General features: G+C 37.4%; 1 protein-coding gene across 2 annotated transcripts in view; it reads right to left on the bottom strand.

Annotated features, from left to right (window-relative positions):
* Positions 1 to 1,152: 1,152 nt before the first annotated feature.
* LOC121374081 (succinyl-CoA:3-ketoacid coenzyme A transferase 1, mitochondrial-like) overlaps positions 1,153 to 17,406 on the bottom strand; it is a 31,305-nt gene continuing 15,051 nt past the window's right edge. Inside the window, exons 10-16 of one of the 2 annotated variants that reach the window (XM_041500997.1) lie at positions 14,946 to 15,067; positions 14,006 to 14,081; positions 11,916 to 12,005; positions 11,497 to 11,577; positions 10,627 to 10,728; positions 8,554 to 8,605; positions 1,153 to 1,366 (exon numbers count right to left, since the gene is read on the bottom strand). In XM_041500997.1, the coding sequence (XP_041356931.1) occupies positions 8,564 to 8,605; positions 10,627 to 10,728; positions 11,497 to 11,577; positions 11,916 to 12,005; positions 14,006 to 14,081; positions 14,946 to 15,067 (513 nt within the window). In that variant the 3' untranslated portion in view covers positions 1,153 to 1,366; positions 8,554 to 8,563. Of the gene's footprint in view, positions 1,367 to 7,769; positions 8,606 to 10,626; positions 10,729 to 11,496; positions 11,578 to 11,915; positions 12,006 to 14,005; positions 14,082 to 14,945; positions 15,068 to 17,406 lie in introns of those variants that run through there. The other variant, XM_041500996.1, reaches the window with a different exon arrangement.

Genomic DNA, 17,406 nt, shown 5'->3' with positions numbered 1-17,406 from the left:
TTGCCAGAATAAATAGGGTAGGTACGTCTTTTTATTTTTTTAAAATTTACACGCACCCTTTCTTCGACATGACAGCACATATCACGACCTTTGATATACCAATCGCGGGTCATTTGTTGGGAATGGAAAAACAAATGATCAGAGAATGGGTCCACCGAGGGAATTGGATCCTACGACCCAAGCTCCTCAGGCAAACGCTCTACCGACAGAGCTGGATTCCTCCAGTTTTACGAAAAATATAAATGCTTACTTATGACCCCCCCCCCCCCCCCCCCCCCCAAAAAAAAAAAACCCAACCAAACTCCCCCCTCCCGTAAATTCATCCCATATGAAACACATACTTTAGATACCCGAATGTACTCTATCATAAATAGACACCGCTAGGGACAACATATGGGCGATAGACTATAATTATAATTTAATGTCAACCGTGTACGGCGACGTGGCAGATTTATACACCTCTCCATTACCTGTCGAAAGAGCGTGATTATATATTAGGTCTATAGAATGTAAAATCGAATATTTACCGATCCATGCAGTATAGGAACACAGTAAATAAAGGCAATTTTCTGAAAATAGGTTTATTTACATTAATATACTGATGGAAAGAAGGGAACATACAAACAGTAACATGAAAATATTAAAGGAAGGAAATGTTTTATTTAACGACGCACTCAACACAGTTTATTTATGGTTATATGACGTCGGACATATGGTTTTAAGGACCACACAAATATTGATAGAGGAAACCCGCTGTCGCCACTTCATGGGCTACTCTTTTCGATAAGCAGAAAGGGATCTGTATATGCACCATCCCACAGACAGGATAGTACATACCACGACCTTTGTTACACCAGTTGTGGAGCACTGGCTGAAACGTGAAATAGCCCAATGGAACAACCGACGGGAGTCGATCCTAGATCAATCGCGCATCAGGCGAGCGCTGTACCACTTAGCCCGAGTACTCTGACTATAAGAGAGTTAGACGGACATTTGGACAGCAATATACGCTCTCATTACAGCCAGAGACCAAGCTATGTAATTTTCTGGCAATCGCTGCCCACCAAAAAGTAGTCAAAGATTCCCGCTCTAATACCACAACAATCCTATGTTTGACGTCGATCATTTTCGAGTTCCGTGATTAAAAAACAAAATCTGATATTAATCACTAATACACAGACTACAGAAAGAAACCCGACAGCACCCACATTCAGCTAAGCTTCGGCAAACTCCGGACAGCAGAATTCTAAGTTCGCCGACCTATATCGTGACGTAGCGTCACATGATCACCTACTCAGCCATCCCGTCTTCCTGGGGCGGTCTCATACAATAATACGACAAGTGCCCGACAATCAACCCCCACGCCCTAAAAAATAAGAAAAAAAAAAAAAATTAACATCACCACTAGAGAACATTGATTGATTAATCATCGGCTATTGGATGTGAAATATTTGGTAATATTATCATAGTGTTAGAGAGGAAACCAGCTACGTTTTATCATTAGTAGCAAGTGATCTTTTATATGCACCATCCCACACAGGATAGCACATACCACGGCCTTTGATATACCAGAGTGGTACACACGCCAAGCAGAAAATTACATAGCTTGGTCTCTGGCTGTAACGAGGGCGTATATAACTGTCCAAATGTCCGTCTAGCTCTCTTACAGTCAGAGTACTCAGGCTATGTACCACTGAGCTATGTCCCGCCCTGAAAAAACCCTCACCTATAATATGAGGTTAACTATGTTTATGCCGTCAATCCCATAGTATTGATATTCATTCACATGTTGCATCTCTGTACTGTATACAGACATGGAGCGGGACGTAGCCCAGTGGTAAAGTGCTCGCCTGATCGATCCTCGTCGATAGACCCATTGGGCTATTTCTCGTTCCAGCCAGTGTTCCACGACCGGTATATCAAAGACCGTGGTATGTGCTCTGTAGCGGGTTTACTCTCCAAGACTATAGGTCAAAACAGCCAAATGTTTGACATCCGATGATTAATAAATTAATGTGCTCTACTGCCTGGTGTCGTTATACTAAAAACCTTTAACTTTTTATACAGACGTAGCTACTCTAGTAGTGAATTAAATTTAGTTTCAAATAAGTGTTTCCTTATTTCTTTACACAAGTATACAGTGGCGGATCCAGAAAATCCATTATGGGGGACAGTAACATGAGGTGGAATGCCAAGGGAACTCTGGTGGAGTTTTGGAGGGGGATCGTAAAATAATGAAAATTAATATATAATAATATTATAACTATCGCAAAATTTAGGGCGATGGGGGTGGGGGTTGATAAAAGTATAATCCTCGGCAAGCCTTGGATTTCATACTTTTATCAACTCGTGCTGATAAATTATGATATCACAAAACACTCAGGGAGTATCCTCTATATATGTAATTCAAATATGTGAGCAGGTGGAAAATGAAGTGCATAAACAAGTACAAAGAATTTAATAAAACCATTTTAATAAGACATTTTCCATTTACATAGTCACCAAATCACTACACTGACAATCATTATGAAGTATATGACACAAGACTCTCTATACTATTTACAACAAGAGGCCTTTCTGTATATATAAATATCACTAAACACAGTTTTAAATAAAGAATTTTTTAAAATTTAATATATAACATCAATGTATACATGTATATAGTACTATATATTATCATACAATATTCCGAAGCAACACATTTTAAGAATCATTTCATGGAATTAAACTAAAGTTAAACATTTTGACTTAGAAATATACAATGTCATACCTGAGATGTAATAATCTGTGGTAAAATCATTAAAATTAATCAGTGAATGAGTGAAAATCTGGTTACGGTTATTTCAGAATGACCACACACAGGGTTGAATGAAATTCACCACAGGTTAGTGTGAAAGAAATGTTCTGCTGTATGGTGAATGTACTATGAGATGCATACAGGATTAGGTACTTTGTTTGTTTTTGTTTGGGGTTTTTTGTGGGAGGGAACTTATTGGAGTTTGGGCTAACATAGCAGATAATTTTATTTCATTATGTATAATGAGTATTAGTGTTAACAAATTTATTACAAAATAAAAATTATTTAATTTTATTTTGTGGGTCCTGAAAAAATGTTGTCTCCCCTTGTCTGATCAATCTGAAAAACCAGTAGAAATCAAAACGTTTTAGCATATCATTAAACGTACAATCTCAAAGTTACATAATTGGGACTTCCCACCAAAATTATTTAACTTTTGCTTTGAAATATAGGCGTTATAACTTCAAATTTATGTCCTAAAAAAGTTAATTCACTAGTAGAATGAAAAACAAATAATAACTAGGAATTATTGAGGACAATCTATGGAATTCGGTGCATTCACAAATAAATGCAAAAACAGCAAAATATGACATTTGTAACTACATGTATGATACTGCACCTTGAATATATGTTCCACTTAATGACAATATATTAATCAGTGATAGAAATAGGCAGATTTTTTCACTAGTGCACCGGACAAGTATATCTACAAATCTACTTGTCCATCAATATTTTTACTAGTCCAAATAAGTTGTTAATTTTATTCAAGAGCAAGGACAATGTTTTTGATTGCTCAAAATGAAACATCATTATACATTTTTACTTGTCCACTGGATAACCACTGAGGTACATTTTGCTTGTCCCAGCAGATTATCACTTGTCAGGACAAACGGATAAGTGCTTATTTCGAACACTGTTAATGTTACGAAGTAGTGACAAATGAAACACATTTGTTGTACCGTATACGCAAATATGTTCGCGAATAAAATATACCGTGAAAATCGCGAACACGTTAATAGCACAGTGAATTTAATTACGCGCAAACTTATTTCCGATTTGGTATATTATTTACCATATAATATATAGTCTTATCTCTGCACGCCCAACCCATATCAGAATCAAGCAGTCAGTGGTCCGCAAGGTCACGTGATTCTGTAAACCTGCCTGGTCACGTGGATTTGATCCAAATGACACACATCTGGGTGCAAGTCTGTTGTTATGTAATCTCAGTTTTGTTTCTTTTCTTTGTAATCTTAAATGGAAGTTTGTGGGTATCACCAATAATGAAAAGTTATTTCTTATAATATTTGTGTTTTTCAATGTCCTGTATCGCATGTGCGTGTTCCATCGATAACATGACAATAGTCTTATCAGACATACATACAACATTGATGTCTTGCTGACAGCATGGTGAACATGTCCAAGTATGTGCGTGAAATTGTCATTGAAAAGAATTTGGCAAATGAAATATGGGCAATTTTTATTTTATTATCGGGGGACAGTCACGAAAATAATTCCTCGTGAAAATGTAAAATGAAAGCCTGATCGCGAATTATTTTAGCCACGGAAATATTTGCGTATACAGTAATATATGATCTTAATACTGTAAGGTAATTCACAAGAAGAATATAGTGATATATACTGAAGAAATACTCCTGTGCGCCATGTAAATATATTTACAAAAATTAGCTGCAAGCTCCACTGCATTCGATAAAACCAATTATGGTAATCCAAATACCAAAGAAACACACAAGATGGAAATATTTTTCAAAATGTATTTCTACCAGTGTTACCTTAGTTTTGACATTTAAAAAATAATAGTGTTAAAACTTCAAAAATCCAAATAAATAGATAAAATATTACACAAATAAAAGAGAGCTAATTACACCCTCACTGTATGGATGAACCAATCTGGCATTTGGAAAATATCTAAAAATATATTCATCTGAATACAGATTCTAAGAAAATAAGCAACATATATGACAAACTCTTTACTGGGTGTTAGTTTAGAATTCTTCCAGTAAGAATACCCAACTGAAATAAACTGGCAAACACATACTAGCATGTAGTAATCAACTATTTTCATAGAACTGTAAAGATGTTTTCACTCAGTATTCTGGACATCCAAATTTAGCAAAATATCAACCTTTAAAGAAGTGGAAGAGTGTCATTTAATTTTATTTCCCTTAATATGAATATATTTACTTGTTAAAACAACAGTAATGACAACCATTCATATATTGCACCATAACAACAATAGAAGAAATTTAGAACTAATTCAATCCTAGTGCACGGAGCATATTATGTCAATACTTTTCTTAACCACACATTCTGTAGAAGAACCACACATTCTACATCCCTTCGGACTAATTCAATCCACAACTGTACATTATTTTTCGAAAATCTTTAATGCACAATTCACATTAGCAAACAATATAATTTGAAATTTGTTCGTAATCAGGTACCAACTGAATCCACTACCAACTGAACTCATGCAATGTAATTAGATGCAGTTCCTTAGCTATGTTTGTACAATTGATGAAATGTAGCTTGAAAGCTCATTAAGCCCAATACTAGTGACAGTATTCTGATGGAACCCAACAAAGACTGTCAAAATATTAATTGGGCAGTCATCGATTAGATGTTTACCATGTGTACCATCATACTACCATGCTTAATGCTAGCCATCAACTGCTGCCCAGTTCCTGACCAAAACGACCCAATTAATTTCATATTTTAGGGTTATTAGTTTGTTTTTTATTAGGCCTATTCTTTGTGGTTTTAGCCAAATACTCAATTAAAAAATGAGCCCATGTAGTGGCGACAGCGGGTTTCCTCTCAAAATATGTGTGGTCCTTAACCATATGTCTGACGCCATATAACCGTAAATAAAATGTGTTGAGTGCATCGTTAAATAAAACATTTCTTTCTTCTTTCTCAATTAAAAATGATAATAACTAATGATAATTAAGTTGGAGAATGCACTTAAAACTGAAGATTGATGAAACCTATTCATCAGACATTGTCCACTACCTGATGATGAGGTAAACCTATGTGTATTATGTAACATAGAAATGAAATGAAAGGAGTGTATTTATGATATATGATACTAATGACATTACGGTTTCCTTACATCCTTACCTAATCTTTTATCTTACTACACATGATTAAACATTTAAGCATGATCTTTATTTTAGTAGACACTTTGATGTCTATCCTTGCTGGAAGTACATACACTGTAGTAATGAATGAACAAATATGAACTGGAACAAAGCCAAACATATCTTCTAAATATCAGGGGAGGGGAAAAATTAAATTGCCAATCGATCCCATGCGACATCATCAATTTCCAATACCATACCAATTTGTATTAAATATGGAACCAATTCCAATGTTTTGAGATTTTTAAAATGCACACCAGCTGTTTGACAGGACAAATAAAGACTTAAAGAAACGTCAAGAATAAAAAAAAAATTGTTGCAATAACTGAAATGGACAGAAGGTTGACAGGCAAACAAACGTTTTTAAAAAATAATTTCAGTATCAAAGATTGAGAAGTCATCCCAGACCAGCAACAATGGACTTTTTCCCACCCCTGCATATCAAAAATTATATCTTAGATTCCAATCTTTAAGCCTGCACCACTAATTGGTTTATTTCATATCATCCAATAAAAAATTTAAAAGTTATACAGTTAACCCTGTATAAAAAGCCACCTGTTTTAAGAGGCCACACTCCGATACATACTTAAGTGACTGCTTGACACAGGTTTGCTTGTACATGCAATAATGTAATATTTCTTACACAATTTCCTGACTATCTCAAATAATGAAAACGCTACAGATGTTCAAGTCTTGCACTCCCTCTACTTCAACCTTAAACTGAGTAGACCTACTTGTTTTACAACTCCATGTACTCCAAGTACAAACTAATTTTTTGCATCAGCATGATATATGAGGTATATTATGTATTGCACAATAATAATGTATATTCTGCATTCACAGCATTATTAGAGAAGAAATATGCTAATTAACACACATTAACAGTGTTAAACATGAAAACCATGACAGATTGTGAACATTTATGTTGCTGTCATCAGTTTAAATCAGATTCACGTCCCGTCTATTCACAAATGTATGATCGATTGTTCGGTTTAAAGAAATGGGGCCATTATTCATATAGCATTTAATTATTGTTCTCGCTTCTACATTAAAATGGATTGACAATCATGTATTTGTAAGAAAATCATGTATTTATAAGAATTTAGTGAATAATTTACAATTGATCAAAAATGGAATTATTACTTAACACAATATAGCGTTGAGACAAAATGCAAAACAACAAGTCTGTAAATACGATGTTACCAATCTGGTCACACAGCAGCCAGTTCTAAGTATACCAATGAATCTGATATCAAACTAACAACCAAGATAGAAACATTTGATAGAAGATTTATCAAACTAAGAATCTTTCTCTAGATCCATTTGTGCTTTGGATATCTGTTTGAACGGTCAGAATGTTCTTACTGCTTTCAGTGAACTAACAACATATTAACATACTGCGGCCACTGAAACTTTGATCACCTTATGGCTGCTATTTAGTACATACAAATAACACAGTAAATGGCCAATAGTTATAAAAATACCATTGGAGAAGCATTGCTGATTACTATAGCAAATTTTGAGGCTTGATACATAGAGATTATTATACGAGCTTGTGAGTCGTACTGATTTTACGAAACAAGTGTCAGGATTTTTGTATTGCCCGAGCGAGAACGAGGGTAATAAATGAATCCTGACATGAGTTTCGTAAAATCAGTACAATTCACACACAAGTGTAATAATTTCTTTATTATCCATATTATTATTGTTGTTTTCTTTATGAATAACAAGACCCAACTCAAAATGTTTCAGCCACAACTAGAAGGAGACGACGAAATGACGTCATATTTCAAATGCACAGTCTGAGCTAGGACTGGAGAAGGAACGTCATGTTATGACGTCGCTTCCCAAAATTACGTCATTACACTTGTTATTACACGTGTGCTTTGTATGATTATTATTAACTCAGTTATGTTGAACCATATGGATAATAATACTGAATAGTAATGTTTTTAGATTATTTATATACAGGTCGGTACCATCAGATTCTGTTATTACATACTGTGAAGCATCAACATAGTAATAACACTATCTATACAGTATTGGTTGTAAAATTAATCAACAAACGAACGAACGAATGAATGGTTTAATGACACCCAGCACAAAAATACACTGGAGTGTCATAAAACATTCATTCATTCATTCATTTTACAACCAATAGTGCCAATAGAACCATTACTGTGTTGGTACTTCACAGTATGTAATAACAGAATAATAGTCAGATCTTTGCATGAATGCTAGAATATTCTGATTGCTTCCAGTTAAGTCATAAAGATGGACAACAAAATACTGCTGAACAGTAATAGTTTTAGATCATTCTTGTAAAGGTAGATACATGTATCATCAAATTCTTCTACGACATACTGTGAAGTACTAGTATTAACACAGTATTGGTTTAAGAATTTTTATGTCCATATATGAACAGTATGTTTCTCTAACAACTGGACAGTACTAACACATTAGTATCAACAGGCTATTAAAATCTTTTAAAACATTATTCACATTCAAGTAAGTATACATTCTCTTATTATGCTGTGAAACACTAACACAGTTATTAGTAGCAGATCACCAAGGTTAGCGTTAGCTGTCAAGTACCAGAGTGACTTCACATATCCACTTGTTGCATTGGCTTCAAATCTGGTGACACCTGCAAAACAAAACAAGTTACCTGAGATTTCTGAACCAACACATGACAAACAAATATTTACAAACAACAGCGTAATAAGGCAAAAAAATGTTATACAGCAATGCATTAATTTTTTTTTTCTTCTTCTGTCTGTTCATAAACATGGATTGGACAGAAAAGGTATTTCAAGTTGATTTATGTCTTCATCATCTGCCGTGGTCTCTCCTCACTGACCATGGTGCCCACTCATTTGCACTGGTACCGATACTGCTTTCCATCCTTATCTATTACTAGTACTTGGTATGGATTCGATTCGGTTTGTTGAGCTGAAAGGTGTGTTTTATTTCAACACAATATCAGGTCTAAGTGTCTGTTCTGCAGGCCAAGCTAATGGACTTAAATAGGATTAAAATTAAGATACATGTGTCTTTGAACCCGATTATTAATTCAATTGGCAAATGGTCTTGGAGTGATTCAGTAACAGAGCTGAAATGTTTATCTAATGTGGAATAATTGAAATAATTATGCAACAATCAATGGGTGGTTGTACTCCTCAGCTGGCCTTGGTGGTGTTGTGGTTAAGACATCAGACATAAAGCTGGTAGGTACTGGGTTCGCAGCCTGGTACTGGCTCCCACCCAGAGCGAGTTTTAATGACTCAGTGGGTAGGTGTAAGACCACTACACCCTCTTCTCTCTCACTAACCATTAACCCACTGTCCTGGACAGACAGACCAGAGAGCTGATTGTGTACCCAGGACAGCGTGCTTGAACCTTAAGTGGATATAAACAGGAAAATAAGTTGAAATGAGAAAGAAGTGTTGTATTTAATGACGCACTCAACACATTTTATTTACGGTTATATGGCGTCAGACATATGGTTAAGGACCACACAGATTTTGAGAGGAAACCCGCTGTCGCCACTACATGGGCTACTCTTCCGATTAGCAGCAAGGGATCTTTTATTTGCGCTTCTCACAGGCAGGATAGCACAAACCATGGCCTTTGTTTGAACCAGTTATGGATCACTGGTCGGTGCAAGTGGTTTACACCTACCCATCGAGCCTTGCGGAGCACTCACTCAGGGTTTGGAGTCGGTATCTGGATTAAAAATCCCATGCCTCGACTGGGATCCGAACCCAGTACCTACCAGCCTGTATACCGATGGCCTGCCACGACGCCACCGAGGCCGGTCAAGTTGAAATGAGAAAAAGAAACATGTACTCCTCAGTGACCATTTCTTTTTCTTGCAATTCGATCACTGTTATTATGCCCTCCAGGGAACTTTTTTTTTTTTTTAAATCTCGATTAGCGATATATCTAGTCAAATAAAAATTGATTAGCAATTATTGTTTAATGTTTTAAAATTGTATAGCGATCTCCGAAACTTGTGTAGAAAATCACAATGTGATACTTAACAAAATATTCCCTGCCTTCACTGACTTATCGTCCATATAATGTTATCAGATATATTCTATGCCCTTATCATTACCCATAGAGGGCTTTAGACTACACCAAAGTCAAGGTCAAATGCATTTGTGAATACAAATCATCACCAGTTGCCAGCTACTGCGTTAAAATGGTCTCCCTGTGCTGAGAATTGACAAGAACCCAAATTAATGAGATCTAAAGCCTTGCCACACCAGTATTGTCGCAATGGACATGCATATATGTTACTGAGTAACAAGGGTACCAGTAAGGTACAGGATACGCCCATCAGGAGTTTGATGGAAAACCATATGATGTTCAGAATATAGACAAATTATTTGATTTATTTGTATCAGAGACCTAGTAATAGTATCTGACACACCACCATCCCAAGTTGTTCCTACATGCGAGGTTTGATGGTCCTGTATGCATCTGTATGCAAGATATGGTTCAGACAAAAAAATGTTAACAGACGGATGTACGGACGCTATACCATAATACGACCCATCATAGACAGGCATATGAAAAGAGAAATCAATTTGAATGTACAAACAATACTAACATATGCTAAAATAAATTTAAAACAAGGCACACAGTTAGTGGAAATTATCTTACTTCAAACGCACAGCCAGTGACTTCAACAACGTCCTCAACAGGAACCCCATCTGCAATTTCTATCAATGTGAGACCTTTCTCATGGTGACACTCAAACACAGCCTGTAAGTATCAAATTACACATAATTTAATATCTTATGACCACAACAATCACTAGTATATATATTTAATAATTATACAGTCAGAAAGATATTTGTACAGTGACTCCTCAGAACATTTGAAACTTTTAATAGTTAGAGAAATCCCTCTAAACCGGATACCCATGGGACCGTGTAAAAAATCTGGTTTCAAAAGGGGTACGATTTAGACAGATCAGTACTGATATTTAAAAAGGGACCATGAGGGAATTCCAGTTTACTGAGGATTCTGTTTAGAGGAGTTTCACTAATTAGGACAGAAAAAACCTGGAGTCTGTCAATGGTAATTGATCCTTTGACCCACACCATGTCAGTAGATCACGGAGCTATGTGCCCCATAAAGAATGGAGAAAATAGAATTTTACGTCACAACTTTGTATGAATTTACTAAATATTGAATTTGCTGTATCCTTTAACCAATAATCATATCAAGAAAAACTGCACATTTTCACAGAAATAATATAAAAGATTGCATGATTCAGAAAGAATTCCTACTAAACTAGTAATGCGTCAAATCATGCAACACTGGTATGGTGAATGCTGAATTAAACAATAACATATTAACACGAGTACATGTAACTCTACCATTTCTGTTATCATCATGTCCACACTGGTATGCTTAACTAAATAATATCTTATTAACACAAGTAACTATACCATTTTTGTTTTAATCATTTAACACTGGTATGGTGAATGCAGAATTAAACAGTAACATTAACACAAGTAACTATACCATTTCTGTGATGATCATGTCCACACAGTGAATCCCAGTCAAGGGGAGAGTACAGCTTGGCAGAATTTTGTGTTTACCTCCCTGGAAAGTTACAAAATGCATACACAATTTTAGTGTTATGGATATTTGGAATAAAACAAATGACATGTTTTAGTAATTTAATTAAACAGACACACATACTTAATAATCTACATAAAATAAAAATAATAAATGAAGATTGACATACTGACAAAAAAAAATTCTTTTGAATTTCACAACTCCAAAATCGGCTTTGTTACCACTCAGTTCTAGATTAGATATAGACAGATGCTAGCTTAGCCAGAGTGAATGAATGGATAGATGAATGAATGAATGAAAGACATAATGAAGCTTATCCAGAGTTCACATCGTTATATTTGCTATGCCGTGTGACTTCATACCTTTGCTGTGTGTTCCATGGTGATGATCACCTTCGTCTTGTAACTGGATACCAGATCCATCGCTCCTCCCATCCCCTTCACCATCTTACCCTGTAAAACACACACACAAACAATAAGTCAATTCAGAATGGTTCTAAAGTCTCAAAACCGCTGTTTGTTTAATACAGACTGGATAAAACATTTTAACTGGCAACTTTTGAAACTACATTTAAGGGAAAAAATCAGGTAGAGAATTGCAAACATCAGAAATGATGAATAAAATTAAGCCACAAGAATCTTTAACTCGAAAATGACTGCAGGTTCAAGAACTGTGAAAATGAGATTTCAAAAATGTATGTTCCAATAAATGGCCATGTCAAGCATTTATATATACTCTTCAAAAAAAGAAACGCAAAAGGGTACAAATGGGTTATAACTCCGATTTTATGTTTCCTACCGGTTCATGCTTTGTGAATATAAGGTCATTGCACGTCCCAAACACATTCCCACGGTTACATTCGATAAAACGCAGCTACTGTACAATAAAGTTCCAAAATGTGAATATTCGCAAAAACGCAGCCACGTGCAAACCATGTCACCACTGCACGTGCGTTGTCTGCACGTGCAACATGAACACCGACAGTATAAAAGTGCAGGGTGTTCGCTTGCCTGGCCTCTGTATCTGGCCGACAGTTGACAATCCAGGACATGCCACGTCTCAGTGAACCGCAGAGAAACAATGCCATCGGCCGACTAGACGCAGGCAAATCCAGAACGGCCGTTGCCAGGGCATTCCATGTGTCCCCAAGCACCATCTCCAGACTGTGGGACCGTTACCAGCAACATGGATCAACACGTGACCTCCCTAGATCCGGTCGACCACGGGTCACTACCCCCGGGCAGGACCGCTACATCCGGGTACGCCACCTTCGGGAACGATTGACTACTGCCACCTCCACAGCCGCAGCAATACCAGGTTTGCGCAGGATATCCGACCAGACCGTACGGAACCGCCTACGTGAGGTAGGAATTCGTGCCAGACGTCCAGTTCGAGGTGTCATCTTAACACCACAACACCGTCGACTCCGACTGCAGTGGTGCCAGATTCATCGACAATGGCCTCAACTGCGATGGAGACAGGTGTGGTTCAGTGACGAGTCCCGATTTCTGCTCCGACGTCATGATGGAAGATGTCGCGTGTATAGGCGTCGTGGTGAACGTTATGCGGCAAACTGCGTGCAGGAAGTGGACAGATTCGGCGGGGGTAGTGTCATGGTGTGGGCAGCCATCTCACACACTGGCAGAACTGACCTGGTCCACGTGCAGGGCAACCTGAATGCACAGGGCTACATTGACCAGATCCTCCGGCCACACATCGTTCCAGTTATGGCCAACGCCAACGCAGTGTTCCAACATGACAACGCCAGGCCTCACACAGCACGTCTCACAACGGCTTTTCCTACAGAACAACAACATTAATGTCCTTCCTTGGCCATCGACATCACCGGATTTGAACCCAATTGAGCATCTATGGGACGAGTTGGACCGACGCCTCCGACAGCGACAACCACAGCCCCAGACCCTGCCTGAGCTGGCAGCAGCCTTGCAGGCCGAGTGGGCCACCATCCCCCGGGACGTCATCCGTACTCTGGTTGCTTCAATGGGCAGGCGGTGCCAGGCAGTTGTCAACACACGCGGAGGCCACACCCGGTATTGACTCCAGATGACCTTGACCTTGGTGGTGTGTCCTATCACTTACTCACAATGGACTAGAGTGAATTGTGAACAATCCTGCAACATTTGGTAATTATCGGACTCACCATTCAATAATTAAATCAATTCTCCAAATGTTACGACAATGTGGTTTTGCGTTTCTTCTTTTGAAGAGTATATATATATAAACATATTCTTGTATTGTTGCACAATAATTATTTTGACACTAAAGCAACCCTGACATCATATAACCGTAAATAAAATGTGTTGAGTGCGTCATTAAATAAAACATTTCCTTCCTTCCAAAGCAACCAAATATCAGTGTTTGTAAGAGCGGATATATTAAACAATGATGGTAACAAGATGGACATATTTTAAAACATAGCCAGCTGACTTACGGGAATCATGTAGTTGGCGAGATCTCCATACTGAGACACCTGCATAGCACCTAGAATGGAGAGATGCATGTGGCCCCTGAAACAAAAATAGCACAACAGAAATAAAGTCGAACGTCGTTATCTCGATGTTGAAGGTACCGGACCAACATGCTCGAGATATCAGTAGCTCGAGATAAACATAACAGTTTCCTGATGAAAATTATCCCAAACAAAACATTATGTGGGTTTTTTTCTCTTTTTAATGCTAGATTCAACAGTCCCCTCAGGGCCGGGAACTTCAACAAGTGGTTCATCTTCTGGCATATTTTACTGTTTAATTTTCTGTCATGTGTATCAATTCATTTATAATTAAGTGGCGGAATTTAGGGAAGAAGGAAGAATGAAATGACATATAAAATTAATACTCGAAACATAAATAAAAAAGGAGTCATTTTACATGTATTTTTTATATACTTCGAGAAAAAAACAGTAAAGTGTACCTAGGGACACCAAAATATGCTCAAGATAAGCCTCGTAATCGACATTAGCATGCCCGAGATAACAGTGTTTAATTTCATAACATTGCTTAGGAAAACTGCCGGGACCGGCACTGAACCTCGAGATAACAGTGTTTAATTTCATAACATTGCATAGGAAAATTGCCGGGTCCGGCACTGAACCTCGAGATAACAGTGTTTAATTTCATAACATTGCATAGGAAAATTGCCGGGACCGGCATTGAACCTCGAGATGTGTTGGGTACTTGAGTTTACAGAGGTCAAGATAACGAAGTTTGACTGTAATTTCACTATTTTATATAAAATCATTTAGAACAGCATTATTTTATTGATTATTTCATTTCTTTTTATTGATCACTTCATGTGCATTTAATATGCTGTAGTATATGAATTAAAAATAAATAAATAAAAATCAGATCATCTCTAATCATTTGGAAACTCACCCTCTTATCATAAGGAATGATTCGTCGCTAGAAAAGAAAGATCCCCCGGGAACAGCTGTCACGGTTTGTTTACCTGCATTGATCAGATCAGCATCTTCATGCCCAGGTCGTGGAAATGGACCCTGTAAAAAAACAGTAATCGGCAATGAAATGTTGTTGAGATTGCTTTAGCGCTTTTAATTCTCCACGGCACTTTTTTTGCTGTGGACAATATTAGATTTTTTTTCCCATGGAAAAGTAAATTGTAACTTTAACAATGCAAAAATATTTTATTTGCCAAAAACCTTTTATTTGCCAAAAACCTTTTAAATGGCTACAAACTCAGGACAGTCCCTTTAAATAAACAAATTTGCTAATATTTTTGTCAAGTTATTATGTCAGTGTTCTATGATTAACCAAAACCAGCATGACTTTCACAGATTGACCAATGATTCATGTCACCATGCTTTCGAAGATGTTAAATTTGTCATGTAAAATTGGTTTTAAACTTTTAATTCTAAATCAATATGTATGTCTTGTTATGACAAAAACCTTATTTTCATATATTATATTGCAAATAATGATATAAAACTATCAATGTAAGCAATCAAAAGTCTAGTCCAAAGTAAACAAGTCAAGACAGGTGCATGTGCAAAGGATTATACAGGGGTTGGGGTGAGGGTGCTATGGAAGGTGTGATCGATCTAGACTGTACCATGTGTAGTTACTGGGGGATTATACGGGGGGTTGGGGTGAGGGTGCTTTGGAAGGTGTGATCGATCTAGACTGTACCATGTGTAGTTACTGGGGGATTATACGGGGGGTTGGGGTGAGGGTGCTTTGGAAGGTGGTGATCGATCTAGACTGTACCATGTGTAGTTACTGGGGGATTATACGGGGGGTTGGGGTGAGGGTGCTTTGGAAGGTGTGATCGATCTAGACTGTACCATGTGTAGTTACTGGGGGATTATACGGGGGGTTGGGGTGAATGAATGAATGAATGAATGAATGTTTAACGACACCCCAGCACGAAAAATACATCGGCTATTGGGTGTCAAACTATGGTAATGCAAATAAATAAAGTGATGATCAACATCAATATAAAAATTCAAGGTTTAAACAAGAACAGTGTAAAGAACTGTGCCAAAAATACAAATACAAATATCACAGAATTTTACGGACACCGAATTTTACTCTAAACTTCAATTTGTGCTGTATTGGCCATTCTCAAAGAGAATGTTACACCCCTGCACCACGGTGAGGTTACAGCACTCGCAGGGGGGGTTGGGGTGAGGGTGCTATGGAAGCAGGCCTGCACAAATTGCACGAACGATCGTTTCGTTCGTGCGTCGGTTATGCAAATTTATTTCGCATAACCGATTTACCGTTCGTGCAAAACTTTCTGAATAAAATGTCCTAGAGTCACCGGTTTTCGATCGCTTAAGCGAAATATATGAATAAAATATAAATAAAAAATTATAAGTATTTAATAATTTTTCTCTCGGAACAAAGCAGTGACTTCCGTGTTCGTTTTCGTTCTTGTGGTGACATCAGTGTTCGCACATTCTCGCACTATTGCAATTACAAATGTGAACGATCAGAAACGCGTGTCGATCGAAAACGTGTGACCGTACGATACATCGCGGGTACAAACAACTTGACTGGTTTCCGACATGTGTTATTATAATTAAATGTTACGGAAATGGCAGATACCAGTCTAGCTAGAATACTTAAATTGTGAAGTGTAAGATATTCTCATTGGTTGTTGGATGTCACCGAAGGGAATTCCTTCAAAATGCGGCCAATCAGAAATTGCGATACTTCCATTAATAAACGTTAATCGGTAAACTTCGGCTGATTACGGGAAATTGTCAAATATCACACATGGCGATGAAAAATTTGACTGTATAAGTTTGACGTGTATACTATAAAGGTATATTATTACAGTTCATTTTTACTTCAACATGACAATGGTGTTCTTTATTAAAATTATTTTAAAGTTCTTTTTCATTTTTAAAAAAAACCGGTTATGCAAATCAAAATAGGTTATGCAATTTTTTTTGGCATAACCGATTTTCCGGTTATGCAAATTTTTAATTTGTGCAGGCCTGTGGAAGGTGTGATCGATCTAGACTGTACCATGTGTAGTTACTGGGGGATTATACGGGGGGTTGGGGTGAGGGTGCTTTGGAAGGTGTGATCGATCTAGACTGTACCATGTGTAGTTACTGGGGGATTATACGGGGGGTTGGGGTGAGGGTGCTTTGGAAGGTGTGATCGATCTAGACTGTAGCAGGTGTATTTCCTGGGGGATTATATGGGGGGTTGGGGTGAGGGTGCTTTGGAAGGTGTGATCGATCTAGACTGTAGCAGGTGTATTTCCTGGGGGATTATACAGGGGTTGGGGTGAGGGTGCTATGGAAGGTGTGATCGATCTAGACTGTACCATGTGTAGTTACTGGGGGATTATACGGGGGGTTGG

This window comes from Gigantopelta aegis, chromosome 6 (assembly GCF_016097555.1).
Source record: "Gigantopelta aegis isolate Gae_Host chromosome 6, Gae_host_genome, whole genome shotgun sequence".
In the NCBI taxonomy this organism is placed as follows: Eukaryota; Metazoa; Mollusca; class Gastropoda; order Neomphalida; family Peltospiridae; genus Gigantopelta; species Gigantopelta aegis.
This window is presented reverse-complemented; position numbering and strand designations above follow the sequence as displayed.